General features: G+C 37.6%; 1 protein-coding gene and 1 long non-coding RNA gene across 2 annotated transcripts in view; one reads left to right on the top strand and one right to left on the bottom strand.

Annotated features, from left to right (window-relative positions):
- The first annotated feature begins 527 nt into the window (after positions 1-527).
- LOC116225792 (uncharacterized) lies at positions 528-5266 on the top strand. The gene is made up of 2 exons (XR_004166158.2): positions 528-584; positions 3420-5266. It is a non-coding gene; the product is annotated as an uncharacterized LOC116225792 (long non-coding RNA).
- A 4124-nt stretch (positions 5267-9390) lies between these two features.
- STK32B (serine/threonine kinase 32B) overlaps positions 9391-21562 on the bottom strand; it is a 146401-nt gene continuing 134229 nt past the window's right edge. Inside the window, exon 13 of the mRNA XM_031588368.2 lies at positions 9391-10302. Coding sequence (XP_031444228.2) covers positions 10164-10302 — 139 coding nt within the window. The 3' untranslated portion in view covers positions 9391-10163. The remainder of the gene's footprint in view (positions 10303-21562) is intronic.

The raw sequence follows: 21562 nt of genomic DNA, 5'->3' as shown, positions 1-21562 counted from the left end.
TTAAAAGAAGGATGTAGATATTTTTAAATGTACTTTAGAAAAGAAATTGTCTTAATTTCCTGAAAAATGTTTGTCAATGAAATGCTTAGTGAAGTAGAAAAAGCAAAAGAGTAAGATTAGTCAGGAGAAATATTTTTTTTTTAGTCTGTGGAAAAAAAAAAAAAAATCTGAAATACATCAAAGCTGATATTTGAAATGTAATTAATTCTTATTTTATCAAAAATGGTTTTCAGTCTCTCAGGGGTTAGAGTTTGAACCCTTCCATATGAATACAGAATAAATAGCAATTACTTTTGTTCCTGTAGCTTGAGGGTGAGTAACATAAATGCAAAACTTGTATAGCATATATTTAGTTTTGTTTGAATTGACCTCTCTACACTCTTCTGTGTAACAGATTCCCATTTTTAATAGCTTCCTTCTTCTCTCCCCCCATTTGAAGACTGTATTACTGTTCCATTAATTTTGAATTCTATTTTTGTTTCAGAGACTGGAAAAAAAAAAAACAAAACAAAAAACAAAACAAAAACAAACAAACAAAAAAAAACACCTCCTGGAAGGAAGTGTTTTAATCTTCTTAAGCTGTGGTAAGTTTGAAATTCCAGTCTTCATTTTTCTGGTTGAATTTTTTCACTGTTGAGCTACCATAGATATTACTGGTATGGGAGTAAAATATCTTTAGGGCAGCTGTAGATTCAAGCTAGATGAAAGCTCAAGAAGGGGAGGACATACCTTAGTATTTGTGATATTTCACTGATGTGTTCTGTACGTGCTCTGAGGCACTGAGGTGCCTTAGTCACTCTGTGAAACAGAACTGAAGAGTAGGGTCTATGCATGGTTTTCCCTGGGCTCTGTGGTTCAGGCATTTAAATTTACTGCACTGCTATATTTTACCCACTGAAGTACAATTTAGAGCTACTAATTTTTTCTAGATCATAAGATCCAGTAGATATGGCTAAACATGGGTCTGGGAATGATTATTGAAGAAATGGAGATTTTATATCTCTATTATTGTTACAGAAAAGCTTTTCTTTGAAGTAAATCTGATTAAAAGTTGACTCTTCTTGAAGATAACACACGTGTGGACCAGAGGTGCTCAGTTCAGAGTTAAGCAGAAGTTTCTGAGAGAGAAAGAGGAGCTGGTCACATCAGTGTGGAGGTTAGGCAAAAATGGAGCAGTGCTGAAACAAAGTCCTAAAAGCTTCAGACTATTCTAGTATACACAGAAATGCATCTGTCTGTTGGTGCCCATGATATAACATAAGAAAATATGAAGAAAAATCAGGAAGACATGAAGATGTCGATTGCAAAAAAATCCTTCCCTCTTAATACAGTTTGTTCAATAACATTAAGGTAGGGCTGCAGCAACATAAAGATTTAAAAGTTTATTATAACTGGTCTTGCCTTGTTAGGTCAAGGAAAGAACCATTATTCAGGAAGATACAGGACTTAACATTTAAGCAGGATCAAATTCCAAATGCTGGGCCAGAGTGTATTTTCTGTTTCCTAGAATCACTCCTCCTTTCTCTCCAACCCACTCTAAATGCATTTTCTATCTTTTTTCCAGCAGAAAATACACAAATCTCAAATCCTTGAGGAAAGTGAGTTTTTTTAACACGCTTGCAGATGTTTGCATAGTGTCTCATTATATTTAGGTGCACTATTTAGCTTGGAAGATTGAGGTTCCTGCCACCCATTGACAGGAAAAATCTGTTTTTTATGTTGCAAATATTTTCCTATACCTGTGTGTTCTGACTTGCCTCTTGCAAAGGGATGGACTTTCTAGACCTGCTAGTGAGCTTGAGGCAGATTAAATAAAATGTATCTCTCACAGTTGACCCTTTTCATTATACATTAATATGTATGTGCTGCATAATGAGTATATCACTTCGTAAAAGATCCCAGGAATCACTGCACTGTTTCTATAGGTGGGGTTTTAGAAAATATCTCCAACAAATATAGAAGCATATTTTTAGCAGATTAAACACTTTAAATCTCATAATGTTGTCAATGAACTGATGAAGAGCTTATGGGAAATGTGAAAAGTTTTATATGAAGTATGCTAATGGAAAAGTTTGGACCTATTATTCTTAGTTAGCTCCATTAATTCTCCTTTTTCTTCAAGGTGAAAAATGCAGTCAATTAATATGCTCAGACGTATGTATGCTCTTCAAGAAAAACTGAGATATATGCTCGGTACAGATACCAAGGCTCAATAAACCAATATTTTTGATACTAATAAAAGATTATGGTATGCCAAGGCAGAAGGTGAAAGTAAGTACTGACACATTAAAAGGAGCAAGCTCAGGGAGTTATATGCATTACTATAGTACAAATGAGCAAAAAACATGCAACAAAATATCTCATGGCTTTGTTATGCAAATAGATGTTCAATGCATGTCAATACAAATAAATAAGTAATTACATCCTTAACTCCTTAAAAAAAAAAAAAAACCCTCTTGTGAAGACTGTAGAGTGGTATGATGAATGTGATTGTATGAAATACTGTAAGTTCAGATGTTTTAAAATGATAATGCAGACTTGCATGAATAATTTACTGTCCTTTAAATTAAAAAAAAAAAAAAATGGATCAGAGAGGAGTTTTCCAGAGATGGATAGCATGACATCTTAAAGATGTGCAGAGCTTTGTTGGTGTGGAAAGACTAAAAGTCAAGTAAAAGTCAAGTGACAGGAGCGTGTTTGTGTTTCATGTTACCAGGGGAAAGCTTGTGTTATCATACCGGGCACCTCATGGTGCCTGGCTCTTCTACTCTGGATTCACAGATTTGAACACAATTCCCTTTCTGGCTGAGGGCAACAGAGGCCATTGCCTTCAGAACGATGCTTGCCTCTCACTGAGGAGAGCTTATAAGCATGAGGGAAATCAACTTTTTACATGGGAAGATAGTGATAAGGGGGAATGGCTTAAAACTAAAAGGAGAGGAGATTTAGGTTAGGTGTTAGGAAGAAGTTCTTTTCTTGGAGTGTGGTGAGGCACTGGCACAGGCAGCCCAGAGAGGTTGTGGATGTTCTCTCCCTGGAAGCATTCAAGACTGGCTTGGATTGGGCCCTGGGCAGCCTGATTTGGTGGGGGCATCCCTGTCTGTGGCAGGGGATTGGAACTGGATGGGCTTTACGGTCCCTTCCAATTTAAGACATTCTATAGAAGTTAGTAATGTAGTAAGGTGAACCACCATCAGTTATGTATTTTCAGGGCATTTGTCTGTCTGTATTGAGTAACTTTGTATATCTTACTTGCAAGAAAACTATTCAAATGCTTATAGATGCTTATTCAAATGGCTGTGTTGATGAGATGGTGAAAACATATTTCAGGAATCTCTTCAAAATAAATGTTGCATTGCAGGTTGTCTTGCTCTATTTAGTGTTCTTTTTTTTTTTTTTTTTTTTTTTTTTTTAATTAGGTGTTCAATATTAATGTGCATCTATCTGAAAAATGGAAAATAAAGCCCTGTACTGAAGCCAGAAGAATAAGAAAAGCCTCTGAATCACTCTGACCAGTGTACTCAGAGCTTGCAACAGGCTATCAATATTTCCAGGAACTGTAATTCCAGGAGTTTTTGACTTATCTTTACTGTAAAAGTGTAGGTCTGTTACAATTTGTGTCTTTAGTCTGACTGGTCCTGGGGTGGGAGAAGAAGGTGGCATGTATGTCTTGAAGCACTGTTGGGAAGGACTGTGAGAAGACTGTGTTTGATCTGTGTCAGTCAGAATGGTGCTCTACGGTAACTGATTTTTGTGCTACAGTGTTTGCATGTGGATGTCACCAAAGGAACACCTGTGAAGTGGATAGCCCTGCCAGAACCTAGGAAAGGCAGGGTTTGTAGGCCTTTAGGTATTTGCAAGCTCTTCCACCAAAAATGCTTAGAAGGGGAAACGGTGAGCACGTGAGGGGCAGGATGATGGCATGTCAACCTCAATGCCTCAGCTGACATGGAGAATGAATTTAGGTAACAGTGGTCCTGCCTGTGAATGCTCTTCAAGAAGTCTCATCCAGGCATATGGTGGGGGAAGCTGTTAGAGCCAGCCTGCCAGGAAGAGTAGAGTGCTGGAGAAGTTTGCATATTGACAGCTGCTGTCAGAGGAGAGAAGGGACCCAAGTGACTTGCACTGAGCGAGGAAAACGTAGAGGAAGATGACAAGTGAGAGAAGCAAGGCATGACAGTACAGAAGTGCAGGGCTTAGTCCTGATGGTGATAGCATCTGGCATCCTGCAGATGGGCTTGCTTTCCTCCTTATACCACATCTCCTTCTATATTCCTCCTTCCACCACCTCAGCTACTCGGTTTTTGTTAGGCAGCATCTTTGGGCTGGGAAGGAAAATTAAATCTCAGTGAATGACCTCTCATAAGGAGTGTGTTCCTGCTGAAGGTCAGTGGCTGTACTACATGTCTGTATGGATAACATGCTGCATCTCACCAGGAATAACCCATCTCTGAGGGTGGCTCTCACTCTCTTCACGTAGTACTTCAGTTCACATCTTCACAGATCGCTTTAGTTTGATTCTGCAGTTGCAGAGATCTTCTGTGCTCTGAAACCAATCTTTTGTTCTCATGTTGGCCTAAGCTGCGCAGAAGACTAATGACAGCTCTGCCAGTGTCACTGCCACTGACTGCCTCCTCTCTGCTCCCTCAGCCCTATCCATTCTCTCCAAGATTAGTTCAGCTTTCAAATTAAATGGAAAAAACTTACAGCCTTAAAGGAGATTGTACATATAATTTAATGGAGGAGAAAAATCCATAAATCTGCATTACAGGGCTGCTCATTACATTTAATAGGCTGATTTTACTGTTACCTCCTTCCCTGAGCAATGATTTCTCCAGTTTATCTCTGTCTTCAAGTTATATCTTATAAATCCAGTTCAAAATTTAAGTTCCTTGCAGTAGTTTCTGACCCACCTTAACAAATGGATATGGCGTTCATCGTGATAGGGCTCAAGACTTAAATTGTTTCCTCGTTAGTAATTAATCATCCAGCAATTGCTTCAACATCTTAGCTCCTTGACTGCACAATGCTATCCTCGCTACAGAATTGTATAGCAAAGTTATAACTACTAATTAAATTATATAGTGTTCTTCCAAAAGGGATTTTTCAAGTACAGAATAATCACTGCGGGAAAAATTTCAGACAGAAATATAACACACATCAAATCAGTGGAAAAAGTAGCAAAGCATTCTCTAGAGCTCAAGTTCCAAAATATTTTTGCCTATGGAAGTGTCTATGAATAAATCTATTTAGGTAATTGGTTTCAGAGAACACTGATTTTTACCTAATTCTATAATAATGGGCATAAACTTTAGGAGGACTTTTATTTTAGGATTCATTTTAGTCCTATTTCTCTTAATAAGAATTGAATGCTGCAGTTTTGATATCCTTACTTTGTTGTTTATAACTGACTTCAAAAAAAAATCCACAAGATTGAACAACAATTTTTTCTGTCCTACCTTATGATTTTTGCCTGGGAAGACTCAAGAGAACTATTTGGGTATTTTGTTAGGAATTATTCCAGTTGATAAGATACATTCATCCTTCCCAATTAAAAAAAAAAAAGTTTGTGTATCTGAGCCAAGTTCATTGATGTATAGAGCACAGCTAATATCAGTCATTATTATAGTCTTGATTGTACTGTGTGTTTTCTCGCAAACATGATTATAGCAAGCTAATTTACATTGCTAAATGAATGCTAAAAATATCAAAACGTTTCTCCCTGCTGGCCAGAGAGTAGTTGATCCAGTCATTCAAATAAACAGAAGTAACTACTCTGATGAAAGCTAAGATGATTAAGCACAATGTGCATAAGAAAATAGTTATTTAGCTAAGAATATGCTCTTCAGAGGAGCTGCGAAGCTCTTATTTAAAAATCACCCCAGACTAGCATGGAGGCTTTTGTGTGCCACCAGAAGGATCTGAAAAAGCTTTTACACTATTCCTCATCTCGAATTTACTTCAGAGCCTGTTGGCAGCGTGTGCTGAGGGTCTGAGCTGCAATGGCTGCATAGGAAATAATGTCTGTTTTCTCTAGCAAGGGTGGTGCTTTTGGCTCCAGCAGCTGCCATGAGCTGTTTTTCCTTTTGCTACACAAGAAGCCAGAATCTGAGCAGCCCAGCACTGCAAGTAGGTGGAGCCTCGCCTTGTAGTCTGGAGCCTGTTGAGCTATGGGTGAAATCTGAGCCAGACATACAAATAATGGTGGTTTTGTGCAGGGCAGTGATTTGTTCCAGATCTGCTCTCAAGGCAAATGTTAGCATGAGAAGTTCAAGAGTATAACTCGCTTTTTTGTTGTTGTTTTTGTTTGTTTGCTGTCTACTTGAAGGCACTTGGAATATCTGTTTGCTTTCCAGCACCCACCACAGCTGTAAATGAACATCTCCAAAACCTCCAAGCTTTTCCTGTGCTGCTAAATACTTTTTCATATGCAAGTGTTGGTGTAGCTACCCAACTGAAAAACAGAACAATTCTTTGGGTCTCATTCAGCCAGTCACTTTGCATCCCAATGTACCAGTATTTAGGTTTAGCTTAAGCTGCAAGAAATCTGTTTTGAATTGTGATTATCTATTTCTGCAAGCAGAAAACATCTAAATTGATGGAATGGCTGGGTGGATGAATTGCTGGGTAGTATTTCCCCCACTAAGTACTTTCATGTAAATAGAGTACCAAGATCTATCACCATCTCTCCCACCTCCAAAAATCTACATTAAAATCTTTTGGATATATTTCATTAATCATTTTGTCAAGACTAGAGATGAAAAGAGCTATTTGTATTTATGGCGGTTGGTAATTAAACATTTACAGTGCTGTGCCAATATTTAATTCACAGTGTAGAAGGAGCAAACTGAACAGAAGGTAAATCTGGCAGAGTTTATGGTAGAAAGATGCTGTGGGAATGTGCGTGTGTGAGCGGAACTGTAACACTGCAGAGCAAGTGGCGTTGCAATAAAATGTTGTAGCAGCAAATTGCTTTTCCAGTTGTGTTAGACTTTTCTCTCTCTCTTCCCTGGAAGAGAAATAAGAAAAAAAGATTTTACCCTTGAAATGATGACAAGAAACAAAAAGAGACTTTGGGATTTGGGACCACTGGCTGTTTTTGCAAAGCAATAAAGCCATACAGAATTAATGAGTCCCAAGGAGTTTCTTTTGATTTTATGGCTTCTACATTTTGTTTTTCCCTTCTGTTTCACGAAGTATTTTGTAGAAACCTTCCCCATTTATTTGAGTTGCATTCTGTGTTTTCATTTCTGCTGCAAAAGCAAGGCAGCACTCATTGCGAGTGTCTGTTTTGGTATAAAATACTACTTTTCCATGCAAGGATGGAAACTGCTTAAATGGCTCATTCTTACTGCTGCTGAAATGGCCATGATCACAAAATGCCTATGCCATAAACACAATTCATCTAACTGTCAGTGACTGTGTATGTATCTGTATATGAACTGCCTGTGTACGCTGACTTTATACCCATTATACCCCAGGCAGAGCTACAGGGAGGTCCATCTGCTGAAGGAGACGATCAAGACTGACCAAAGCTCTGCATCCTACAAGCATCTTATTTTTATTTTTATTTTATTTTATTTTATTTTATTTTGAGCCTGAATCTGGCTAACTGAGCTGCAGGCATGTGCATTTTGTTCAAGTCTGAAGTTCAAGGAGACAAATCCCAGACCTTCTCAGGATTATTCCCAGGCTGTGTGACTTTCCTTCTAGTCATTGTTTGATTCTCACAAAGCTGAGAACAAGCTCTCTTCTGCTACACCATTATTGGTGCCCCTAATGGTAGGACAGTTCTTTATAGCTATGTTAGAATGGAAAGATGAAAAGTGCATCAGTGTAGCCACAGTGTAGCCAAGAGCATTTGCTGACCTGCACAGTAAGTAGATGAAGACAATCATATGCAATGTAGGTAAGGTTCACCTTGCAGTCAGTGGAAGTGCCATGGTCTCTGAACACACTTGAGCATCAGTGCCTTGACTTTTTTTAAGTAGTGAAGTTGCTTGAGAAATGACTGTGTGGTGACAACTGTGAAATTAAAGTGTTTGAGTGGGACTGCATTCATGCGTAATATTCTACAAACACATTCAAGGAGATGCCATCTATCAAATAACCAGGCTCATCTCAAAAACAGCTTAGTGAAGCATTGGCAAAAGTCCCCTGCAGCCAGCCAGATCAAACTGCAAATGTTCAAAAGACTCCTGCTGATAATTGAATTCTACCTGCAGGAAAAATCCTCAGATTTTAATGTCATTGATGAAATTCTTGTATTTTAAAGGCTGTGGATCAGGACTTGTTCAATAGACAGACTGCATGGTGGCTGGGTGTCCATTAGTGAGCACTGCAGCCCAACACGAGGAGTTCCACAACGCAGATGCAGACTGACATCCTCGTGAGTGACATTTCAGGAACATTTCATGCTTCATATATTACTGACCTTACCTCCTAAAGCTTCGTGGCTTTAATCTGTAATATCTGTTACAGCATGGATCCTGCAAATGAGAAGTGCCATTAATTTGTTTAGGATTCCTCACATAAAATCTTTCATTTCTTTCTAGGATCAATATCAAAGATCATAGTACATTTTAAATGAAACAGAGAAATAGGTTTTTCCAGATGTTATATAAAATGTTACCCACTCTGGAACTTCCAGAGTGAAATAAATATTATTAATAATAATAAAAAAAGATCGTTATAAGAAGTGATGATCATGAAACAGTTTATTCTGGGCAATGAAAACTAGTCTCTTTAAGACCAAAGCATCTCTACCCTTTTGTTTGAACCTATGATTTCTCTCTGTGCCAAAACTAGGGAAGTAAATCCACACTATGCTTATAACAGATGTAAAGTCTTTACCTTACTGCTTTAGTAAACTTCTCTGTTGCGAGTAGGAACACCATATCATTTCATGAAGCAATAAAAAAATCTGTATTTTATGAAAAAATTTTGATAAAAATTACATATAATGTGAAACAAAATTTTAAAATCTATTCGATTACAAAGAACTTTGTTTTGTAAAAGATAAAATGGAAACAACACAGTAAAAATAGGTTATTACAAATAAAATGCCTATCACTTCCAAAGGCTTAAATTATGTCTTAAAAAATTTGAAATGAAATTTGTTTACATAACTCTTAAAAAAGAAAAGCACAATTGGACAGAATGAGCATGCATTTATTATCAAAATGTGGATGTACAAGTTGTGAAATACCATAAATGTATTAAATGTATGGAATTGTGGATGCTCTTCTTTTTTTTTAATTAAAAAAAAAGAGATTTCATGTAATCAATACCAAAGGATAATGTATGTTTCTTTCTATTCGAGTCAGTTCTTGTCCAGAATAGATCCATGGAAACAGATTTCTTCAGATTTTATAACATCTAACTGTGGATCTGAGCAAATTCTTCATGTTTTTAGCTCCTTACTAAGCTGCTTTTCAGCTCAGTCAGTCTGTAAAGATCTGTCTTTGTCATATTTATGAAATACTGCTGATGTGTCTAATCCTGCATCCACAAAAGTCACTAGCAACAATTTGACTTGGCCTGGGTCACATCTCTCACTACAAAGCAGAATGCATGAAGCTGAAGAACAAAATGAAGACATTCACGGTGCAACATTGCCAATGGCCTTCAGGTAGTTAAATGAAATTATTCAGTGTTTATCCTATTTGACACCACAATCATGTATTTACATCATGTACATCTGTTATAAACTCAACAGCAGATGTTTGGAAACAGCTGTGTCTAGCAGCTCCATGAAATTCAATATTGGATCATTTTAATTAATGGAGACAGAGAGGATAGCGTAAAGCCTTCAAGATAAAGCTGGCCCCAGTGCAACTCGTCTCTTGCAAATGGCCAGAAACATGGCAATATTTGAGAGGCTGCCTAGTGAATTGTTTCAAGTTTTCTTCCAGGATTTTGAAAAGGAAAGTCAGACTTATAAAACTGTATTTTGTTCTTGATGGTTGCTTTTTTCCAGTGGCAGTCAGAAGTCAGAGTGAGTCTTGGATGGAAGTTCTCAGCCATTTTCTCTGTGGACTTGCCCTCATTTGGGGATCCTGCAGTAGGACTGATTGCTTGGGATCCAAGGGGCGAGTGTGAAGGCATGTGGGAGAGGATCCTTCCTCACCCTCAGATGAAAGCCTGTGTGGAGCTGTAGTTCACTAGCTGCTGCAGCCTCTTGTACAGCCATGTCCAAGCAAGTTGTTGTTACGTCCATCTTGAAGCTTCCCATGGCTCTGCAAGGATGCTCTGCTGTCTGTGCTGGAAGTCTGCTCGCTTTGATCCTGCTGCCTTCTTAGTCTGCCAAAAGTTAAAAACATTGTCAGATTTACAGCTCTGACCTGCAGGTAACTGAATCAACATAACTGTTGTTGTCTGTCTTATGGATAATCACATACACCTGTGTATAAAATAGACTTCCACAACATTCAATCTCTATTAACTTCCCTAGCTTTTATTGTCTTAACTGCCTTTGAATTCCTTCTCTCTTCCTATGTGCAGTCAGGTCTTGGTTAAATCCTGCTCCTATCAAAGCAAATAACCAGCAGAGGATTGTGCTTTCTCTGGTTTTGTCACCTCTATCTAGATGTAGCATGACAAACTCTCTACCAGCGCTGGAAAACATGTGAGGTGAATTCACTTGTGGCCTCATATTTGCTTTCATGGGACAACAAAAATCGTGCATTATGTAATCTCCTCTAGGCACCATTTTCTAGAGAACAGCTACAGACCAGGTGGCACCAGCAATCCTCACCAATAATTTATCATCAAACTCCTCAACACTTCTGTTCAACACTGTATCAACTTCTCTGGTTTTCCAGTGATACTTTTGATACTTAATGTATTTTTTCAAATACGAAGACATAAGTACTTCTGTAAAGAGGTGGAAGATTCACGGGGAAGCTGTTGTAGAAATCAAGTTTTGAAAATATGAACTACTGTTTTGTGTTTTTTTGTGGTTTTTTTTTGAGGAATTTTTCTGTTTATTCTTTAAAAATGATGAACAGCTGGTCATGTATTCCCAAAAAAAGGCACTAAGAACAGTCACTGGAGATGCCATGGAAGAAACACTTTAACAGAGGCCATAAGTGATACAATATACTCCAGAAATACCTTTGCAAGTAACACTGAATACATAGAAATTATTTAATAATGACAAAACATGTAAAAGTGAAATGTAACTTGTGAGTTTTAAAAGGGTGAAATAAAAACTATAGAGACATCAACTGACAACTCAGAAGGGAATGTAAGAGCATGAAAATTCTGCCTTAGCTAAATGGAGGTACAAGAAAGAATATTTAATTTTAATGAAAACACTTTCCAAATAGATAAAGATTAAAAGAGCACAAACACTGGCACATTAAATAAAAAAAAAAATATATAAGTCAGACTAAATAATAAAAATGAACTTTCAAATGAACTTTGACAAATCATCAAGAAAGGATTTTCACCCAAGTGTCCAAAGAAAATTGAAATATATAGCTCCTGTACAGCACTGGAGCACGTAACTTACTGTTGAAACTATCTTGGCAACAAAGGTTGGAACATAACTGATGTCATGGCATGGTTTTTATTTTATTTTATGGTGGCTTCAGAGGAGATCTGGAGAACTACCAAGAAAGTAATTGAATCAGACAAAGACTTGAAGCACTTCAGGGTTTGAGATACTGGCTCTTTCAAGACCAAGGTATTTGTAGACATCAAAACAAAAGGCCACAGTGCTTAGAAATTCTTGTTGAAAACTGTGGGTTATGGACCTCTGCAAACTGTTAATTAGTGGGATGATGCAATTTTTGGAGACCCGTGGAACCATTGCATTGGTCTCTGACATGTAAATGTTTTCCCCTGATTTTTTTCTTTAATATTTATTTTGTCTGTAAAATTCTGAAAAAGCAAGCATTCACCATACCCTTACAATTAATGGGAAAAAAAAGAAGCCTCTCAGTAACAGCAAGAAGCAGGAAAACATGTCTTTCTTAATGCAAACCACTCAAACTGGCATAAAGGTAGCATTTAAGGGTTCAAAAGACACCAGTGGCTAGTCTCAAACTTCCCACTCTCTACAGATTTCGTTTCTATTTTTGATTTACTTCCATTTATTGTCTTTTATTCTTTCCCTACTCCCAAGGGCTGTTATTAAAGCATATTTAGATTATGGAGTTTGGAAGTGGTGAAAGAGTATGTTGTTTTAGCAGTGCTTCATTGTATTCTCTTAATAGAAATTTTCTGTGTCTGTATCTAGATTCACTACACACATGTACAAACTATCAAAGTAAGCAACAGGTTATTAATCTAATGATGCAAACAAAATTTAACTCTTATTTTACTCCTGTTTAATCAATTATAAAGCCCTTTATTGAGTGTTCAAAATATGTTAAAGACTTCATTGTAAGGAATTATTATGGATAACAACTACCTGCCAGTATGTCCTGGGGATGTGAAAAGATATCAAGATTCAGGAGATATTGATTCTGTTTATACCCCTGTTGTCCTCTGGGCAAATTGCAGCCCTTTTCTGTCCTCAACCTCTCTCCCTAAATGTGGAGAAAGTGTAAAGGGGTGAAGCTGAAGTGGAAAAGTGTTTGTCCAGAAATCTCATGTGGATTGGAGCTAGTCATAATTCTGGGTCGGACAAGTGGTGGCTAAGAACTAGCACCAAAAAGAACATGTATAGAAATACAGAGTGAAGGAGGGGAGATTGATTAACTACTGGTATGGAAGATATGAAAAAGGAAATGGAGACTTCTAAAACTAAGGCTAAAACCTAATGAAACCTGGTAGCAAACTTGGGAACCACCAAGTAACAGCTTAAGGCTCAGCTCTATATACCAGCTGAAGAAAATTATTGAACTTTTGTCTTTGGGCTGTCTAATACAATATGCTCAGTGTAAAAGGAAGAAAAGTTATAGATTCAACAGTCATGATTTCAGATTTGTAAGAGACTAAGAAACAAGAAACTCTCCAAACAAAAAGATTTAGCTGGTCTTGCAAAATTACTAGGGGTGTTTTCTCTTCCCCCAAAACACTGAAATTTGAGAAAAATAAATAAAATAAGGCAATTATGCTGTACTTCAATATAGCTTCAAAGTGCAGAGAGGCTCAGGTCAAGACCTAAACAAATTTCACCACTGCAGCAGTGTGTGAACAAGTAGTCTCTTCAATTAAATGTTGGGCAATTTCAGAAGTGAACCTCACCCTTTGTTCATGCATTCTTGATCACTTGATGCCAGAGCTGGACCACTTTTCCAGCAGATATTGTCAGCTTTACAAAAACACGAGTAGGTCAACGCAGTCCCTGTGATCCTGGCAAAATAAATGCACTCTGCGCCATTCTGTTTAAAAAATGGCACTAGTGCAATAAATCATTTGTCAGAAACTGCTTTCTAGAGAATGACTTATCTCTCCTGTAAGCTGATGCAGCCACAGCCTGTGATAACTTGATAAAGACCCAGGGAGAATGAATGGCTTACAGGGAATATAGTTGTAGTGGTTTTGAACCATATAGTCATTCCTTTGCTGAATGCTATGAACAGAGTGTAAATAGTGAAATGGCCAGTGTGGATGAAAAGAGTGAAGAAATGGCTCTACTGGATAGTCATACCCAAAGAAAAAGCCTGCAGGGAAAAGAAGCTGAAAATGAGTTAGTGCAATGTCTATTAAATTTATTTCACAACAATTCTGTACAAATAGATAAGTAGGTTCAAATATGGTTATGCTGGAAATCAAGAGTGGTTCTGCTGAAGCAAAGAATAGATAAGCACAGATATCCTTGCCTTCACCATTGATCCACACAATTTCAATAGTGTGCAACTCTGAGTATCGAGCAGCATGTTCTCCAGTAGTGAAGAAGGAAGAAGCCTCAGAAATGTGAGAATAAACACAGCAGCCATCAAGGTTAAAAATTCTACCAGCAGAGAGAGAATTCAAGCCAGATAGAAGTACCACTCTCCATGTATACCAGGTTCCACAGGACACTCTTTTTACTATGTTAAATTTGTAAGTGATTTTGCCAGTTTTGCAAAGCACTGTCCTGAATATGGAAGAAAGAAAATGCTGTGAGTAGATCGTGGAATTTGCTTTATCACTTCAAGGTTTAGTATCTTATTTTAGCCTGTTAATATTTCAACCCCCCTTTCCAGTAAAAACAAATGCATTTGCTTTTGGTTTGCGGAAAAGGGAGGCATAGAAAGTCCAACTTTAGAAATTGTTGCTTTATTGCAGGATAAAGAATTCAACCAAGGGAAACTTTTACATCTCCTGAAATAAACCCTTGAGTGTAGATAAGCCTGTAGAAAATTTTATCCCAGTTATTCTTCACAAAGAAGAGGTTTGAGGTCCAAAATGAGCAAGTACGTCTATACTAGGTTTACAAATTAATGTATCATGGGGGGGACAGATTTCTAAATAGTTAGAAACCCTCCTCAATTCTATGATTTATCAGACACACTTAAGTACCGTTGATCTCTTCTGCAGATAGTCTTGCTGGGAGGCTAATTATGAACACGTCAAAATCGAGGAAAAAAAAAACAATGAAAAAAGCCCACCCATTATTGCTGTGCTCAGGAAGACAATGTTTCAACAGTGCATCACTGTGCATATCATTGATTTGTCTACTAGGGAAGATACAGGGAAGATACAGAAGTTATAAGGGGGACATTAAAGCAATGATAAAGACAACTTAGTACACATACAATATTTTTGGAATATCAGTTGATAAATATAGATTCTTTGTATTTTAGTATCCCTTCAAAATATAACACTAAATATTTCCATTCTCAACATAAAAATCTAGCAATGAAATTTTATAAGAAAGTTAGAAGCCAGACTGTTATATACACAGGTATTGTTTTGATATATCTTGCTCCTAGAAATGTGGAAGTTACGCCACATAACAAACCTGATGGGCATTCTGGAAAATATCCAGCAATACTGCAAAAACCCTAGTGAAATAGAAAATCATTTTTACAGTGTGGTATAATGCTGTGAAGGTGGGGTCCATGAAGCATGAGAAACCCTACAGCAGCAATAACTCATGGAGGCACTAACAAATTTGCAAATACTCAGTGTCTCTAGCCAACATATAGGCTAGCTGTAGATAGCCAAGGCTGAAGTGGGATTTCTTGGTACTGTTCCCAGTCAGAAGGTGTTAAGAAAAAAAAAAAAAAAAAAAAAAACCTTAATGGGATTTTGAAATCTAACTTCGACAATAAAACTTGTTTATTTCTTCCCTGTAAAGCAAGTACAGAGCATATCCCTGTGTTCCTTAAATTTCAAAGTGGTTTTATGCAGATAAACTTTTTCTGAGAAACATCAGAAGGATTTGGACTGTGAAGACTCAAATAGACTCACACTATCACTGAAAATCCAGCATCACCCTTGGTATTGCTAACCCAGAGTGTGATAGAAAGTATAAATGGAAAGCTGTTGCCTTACTTGAATATTAAGTATCTGTGTAAACGTTAAGAGAGGAAATATGTTTTTGTTCGCATCTCCAGTCCTAAATACTGAATGGAGGTAGGAAGGAAGGCTAACAATATTGGTCATTGCAGCTGGCATCAAGGATGTCTCTCCCAGCAGCCCGCAGAAGACTCTATTCCGTTGCTTTGATGCTGACTAGAAATGTTCATGGCACCCATAATCCATCATGCTTTAACCAGAAGAATAGATTGACTTCCCCAGTAATCTGGAAAGCTTTTTCATTTATAAAAAATCTCTTGTTTAAGCTTTATAGGAGCTTGTGCCCTGCAGCAGAAGTGCCTATGCTATGAAATCAGGGAGGTTATTTGGCAGTAATTTGTGTAGGTCCTGTGGAGTGCACGTCTTTTCAAAAATAATGTATTTTGTGCATGTGAGTCTTATATTTCATTTTGAAATCTTCTCCCACTATTTCCTGCCATCATTTTAACATCAGTTGCAGGCAGTGATTGTAGAACTATTGATAACTTAGCAGCTTGCTTCTCATCTGGCTGCCACTGTGGAGAATATGAACTGAGTTTGATACATGGACACTTAATTTTCTGCCTGCGTTTTTGAACATTTTTCTTATAAATTATCTCTTGTTGTGTTCTATTTTTTGTGAAATTGGAGAAGCTGACAGTATTTTGAAGTTATAAATGAGTGCTACTCTTTCATATTTCCATTATTCTGCTTACTAGTACTTATCTTCCAGGTTTTCCAGCTACTTTTTTTTTTTTTTTTTTTTAAGTAAAATAAAGAACAAGAAAGAAGAGAGCAAAGCTCACCTGATGATTTTTTTTTTTTAACTGAATGAGTAAAACTGGAAAGAGCATTTTTACTTTCCTAAATGAAATAACAACCAAATATATCAGAACGGAGTGGAAATTCATGTATTTGGCTTCTTCTTATAAAAAGCTAATTAAAATGAGTTTGTGAGTTGATTAGAAACTCAGGAATTTTGCTTATTTTACATTTCCATCCATAAAGATGAAAGCATTAATTTTGCCCAATGTAAATATTACAGAAGCATGTTAACATGAAAAGAGCAAATATGACACTTCTGGATTGTCCTCACAGGAAATCTTGGTCCAAGTCACAGACCTAATTGTGACCTTTGATTCTCGTGTATAATGCCCATGTTTACAGAGTGAGGAGCTGGTATATGACTGGGATATGTGAATAGAGGTAAGTCTTGATGTTATCTTGTCAATTATTTAGAAATTTCCCATTCTGAAAACAAGACTTTTGATTCCATAACAATATGTACCAGAACCACCTGCTAACCTGATTATCTGCGAAACTATTCATTTATGTCCCATTCTGCCAATGGTATCCAAGAGGGCTTTCAAGACAGAAAACAAATTGAGTTCTCCATGTTTAGGTATTGGCTGCACTCATACCAGAAGATAAAAGAGTGGAGGGATAGGTGCCTGGAATCTAAGCAGTGCACACCAGGTTGCATCCTTATGGATAAACTCTCTAATCCTCAAAAAAGGGTTGTTGTGTTCCAAGTACTTCTTGGACAGCCTTTGGTCTATGCTAATCTCTGAAATATGAAGGACATTGCTCTAGAGAATGATCATAGCCTGGGAAAAACACATGCCAAGGATTGTGCTAACAACTAGGCAGTATGGAAGACTGCTGGAATTACTCCTTTTAAACTTAATGATCGTGCTGACCCTTAACCTTTTTGGAGGAGGTGTGTAGATACATAATACATTTAAAAAAAAGAAGAAGAAGAAAAAAAAAGAAATGTAGAAGAAAAAACAGCAATGAAGGGGGAAAATGAAGTATAAGAAAAAAAAGGAGAGTAGAAGTGGAAGGAGAAATACACACCTGAAAAATGAGAAATTAATTTAAAGAATGCCAAATTTGGAGATCTAATTAAGTAAATTAGCTAATTATACAGCTAATTAAAACTATCCCATGAGGCAGTTGTATGTAGTTAATGTGCTTTTTTATTTAAAAAAATAAGTCTTTACAGAAGAGGAACAGTAATCATAGCAGAGTTAATACTGAGCTCTTTGTCTTGTACACAGAATGATCTCAGCAGTGTTCTCACAAAAAAAGAAATCTCAGAAAACTGCTTGAATTTATAAGGATTTTCCAATAAAAACTGAAGGCCCAATTGTATTCCATACCAGAAGAAGCTGGGAGCAGATTGAGGCTGGCTGTGGGATTGACTGGAGCAAGACTCAATACTCATCACACAGCAATGTCACTGTTGCTTGTTTTTGGCCTCCTGTCCACAGAACTAGACATATATGGCTCAAATGTAGTTTTTCCTATAGTGGTGTTCAGTGCTATATGAGATACCTTGATTACCACAGAAAGTCTGTGACTGTTGGACTGGAAGCTAGGCATCTACTTTCACCTAAATGAAGTGAGCCCAGAGCTGTGGAATGGATTTTATACCAGCTAATTGTAGTCAACTGAAAGATTAGCTCAGGCTCTCAAAAAAAGATAGAGGAACTGACATAGAATAATGAGTTCCAGCATAAGTAATCCTATGTATGTGTCACAGACCAACCCTGAGAGATACATCTCTCCTCAGTGATTACTAGCAGAGCTTAAACTAAATAAACAGTTTTAAATTGATTAGTGTAGAGGAATATGGTCTTGTTGCATCTCCAGAAAAATAGATACCCTTCCTTTCTGTACACAAACTCATGGCTCCTGTCTAGCAGCTGCATAAATTCAGCACACACTGCACTGCTTAGCAGAGCCAATTTGCTTCTGGATTGGAGCTAATTTACACCCACACTGTTCAGGCATGCAGAAACTGAATAGTCCCGTAAGCCTAGTACACAGCACAAGCAGATAAATACTGCCAAGAGCTGGTGAGGAAGTCACCCAAAAGCACAGGGGTGCAATTACCTGTTCATCCATGCAGACGTGCCATCTAATTCCAATTTGTTTCAGTTTCTTTTGAAAATCTTACACACACCCTTTGGAGTAGGAGTTCTGCATCTAACCAATATTTAAGTCTGTCTGCCTTTGACTCTAAACATGTCCTCTTGGTGCTGTCTGCTTCAGTGGAAACAACCACAATCTCAGATCTGTTTTCTACACACTCTGTGACGCATGTGTTTTGACAGCACACTCAATTACCATGCATTCATTCAAATACCTCTGTTTTAACTCCATTGAAATTTAAGTGACAGAGGCACACACTAAGAGGTGTGTTTTATTACAGATGAATGTGAAAAGTAAAATTTTGGAGGAGGTATTTCCATGTAGTGCAGATGTGTTCTTGTACCATTGACACTCATGACATTTACTCCCACCTTTTCTCCAAACCCTTCAGGAAACATGCTTCTACAATGGGTAATTGATTCAGGTTGATGATTCCTGTTGAGTAATTACTCTCAATAAATGCCTGTGAATATAATTTTTTATCAACCAGCAATTTATAATCAAGCATAATGTGTTCAGGTGCATGTACAAAGTGAATGACATGTGAAATACTGGTACGTGGTAGTCAAGTGACAAATTATACTGGATGCTGTAGCATGTTCACCTACAATGTCTTGAGATCTCAGGTTTAACCTGGGAATTAATAAAGCAGAATAAAAGAAAAGATGAAGTAAATGAGTGAAAACAGCAAGCAATGTACAGCCATTTAAGAAAATGAAAGTAAAACAATGGATAAACACCAACATTAAAGTTATGCTGAGACTATAAACAAAGGTGTCCCTCACAAATGGGTTATTTGCTGTCCAAGACCAGATCCATCTTAAATAGTAAGTGTTTTGCTCAGCCACACTGTAAAATGTGATATCTTTTTCTATCTTAAATATATGCTTGTGGATCCACATGCACAAGAAACAAGAAAGCAACTCTAATTTTCCCAATAACATATTGGTGAATAGCTTTTGTGGAAACAGGAGAAAAAATTGCTAGAATCCACCTTACAAACTGTAAACGTATGCCCATGACTAAGGATGTTTTCTCAGCAGTGAGTGCCAATATTATTTGTCAAATAGGTGTTTCCTGGCCTGTTTCCAGTGTATTTCTCGAAAGATACAGAGTAACCCTCCTGTAGAGCTGTGTCACAGTCACTGCATTGACATCTTCTCTTTCTTTATTCTTCTGGTAGAAGTTTCAAGGTAGGCTGATCCTTTAGGTCACGTCCAAATGAGAAACACATGGAGGAAGACAGCTCCTCGAGGTAGGAATCTAAAGGTAAATCTACTTCTTCCCAGAAACATCCTCAAACATAGCTTTTCATATTGAGCCTCTGGAACTCAGAGTATATTACAGAGGGAGCTGGAGTGAAGATGCCAGTTAACAGGCAATTAAACAGATAACAGTAAGCGGAGAACTTAAAGGCAAATGATATCATGGTGCCTATAAAAAGCCTATTCCTTTGCAGTGATGATCACGCACATCTGCAGCTCTCTGTCAGTGACCCTGCATGGTGGATTACCACCACTAAGCAAGACTGGACAAAAGGGCACATCTTGCTGCTTCTGTTTCCTTTTCATCCCTGGGGAGAGGATCCTGGATCAGAGATGAGGGGGAAAAATCATAGCTATGACAATTTTGTTGCCCAGCAGCACCAGTTTCCTTAATGTAGCATCTCTAACCAAAACTGCAGGTCCATGACAGCTATAAAGTCAATAATTTAAGGATTAATTAATGACACTTTATAAGGTGGGAAGCTGGTCTGGCTCTCAGACTGGAATAAGTGCCTTGGAGGTTGCTAATTCAGCTGTACCTTTCTCCTGTTCTTGCTAGAACAGGTTTCCAGGAATCAGTCTATGAGTTTCCAGGGAGCAATCAGTCTGCACTGACCTCCCTGCTGTCTCATTTCTCTCCATTTTTTCTTCATAGAAATTTCTCTGCCAAACTCCTTAGAATCACAAAAAGTCTAGTTCTTCTGCAGCCTTTTTATTTGCTGAAGAAGAGATGCCCTCACCCCCAGGATCACAGAATCACAGAATAGCCCGGGTTGGAAGAGACCTCAAGGATCATGGATCTCCAAACCCCCTGCCACAGAGATCCAGCTGGTAGCTCACTTCTGATCACATAGCATCATTTCAGCCTTCAGTTAATCAGTCATCCAACCTCCCTGCACAATGCCTGGGGAAAGTTGTTGCCTAACAGAGGGACCTGTGGAAGTCACTGAATTGACTCTGAACCCAGAGCTGTCTGGGTTAGACACTGAGGTGCACCCACAACAGGACTACACATTATGCGCCAGACAGAACACAGGAAAATTATCTCCAGATGGGTTTCACAGGAACTAGGTGCTTGACATATCCACAAAAAACAGAAGACAAATTGAGTCTTACCTAAATCTCTTACTGTCCTAAATTTGCTCTACTTTCCCTATTTCTAAAAAGGAGATGTATGTATATATGCATATATACATACATATACATACATATACAAATTAGTGTGCAAAAATTGTGTTTTTATGCAGACTCTATATGAAGATGAACACTTCATAAGCAGTGAGATAACATAAAAGCACGCACTAACATCCCATCTAATGCAGATTCCCATCTCAGAGTGGCCCATTTTAGATGAGAGTGGACATCAAAAAACAAGGCAAATGGAGATAAATGTCTGCAGTGGCACATCCTCCTTTCTGCTGACAATTCCAGACTTCCCAAACCAATAAGCATATCAAGGGTCTCAGATTTCATGGACATTTATGGACATGAAGACAGACAAAAAGAAATCATGAAGCTAATCCCTTGAATAAGTAAAATAATAAGTACTAATCATTGAATAATTGTGATGTGTTGTGGAGTCATCATTTATCATATATATGATTTTTATTCAGTGTGCCTTACGAAAAAATGTATTATATTTTGCTTAGAATCATAAAATGTAAGAATGTTTCCAAATTCAGATGCATACAAATGAAGATGATTTTGCCATTCCTCTGCCTACGTGAATTGACTTTTGATTTGTTTTCATGACGTTCATTTCTGGTTGTCTGCATTGCTGAGGCTCTACACTAATTATCCTGAACCTCTGGTCCTCTTCATTGCTTTGACAATGAGAATACTCTGATATAGGCATCCCTTCCCCCACAGATTTTCATTCCTGAAGATGGATGTTAATTTAGTGAAGTGTAGCAACTACAATC

This window comes from Phasianus colchicus, chromosome 4 (assembly GCF_987193195.1).
Source record: "Phasianus colchicus chromosome 4, bPhaCol1.hap1.1, whole genome shotgun sequence".
NCBI classification, from domain to species: Eukaryota; Metazoa; Chordata; class Aves; order Galliformes; family Phasianidae; genus Phasianus; species Phasianus colchicus.
Note: the sequence above shows the minus strand (reverse complement) of the source record. Positions and strands in the feature narration are given on the sequence as shown.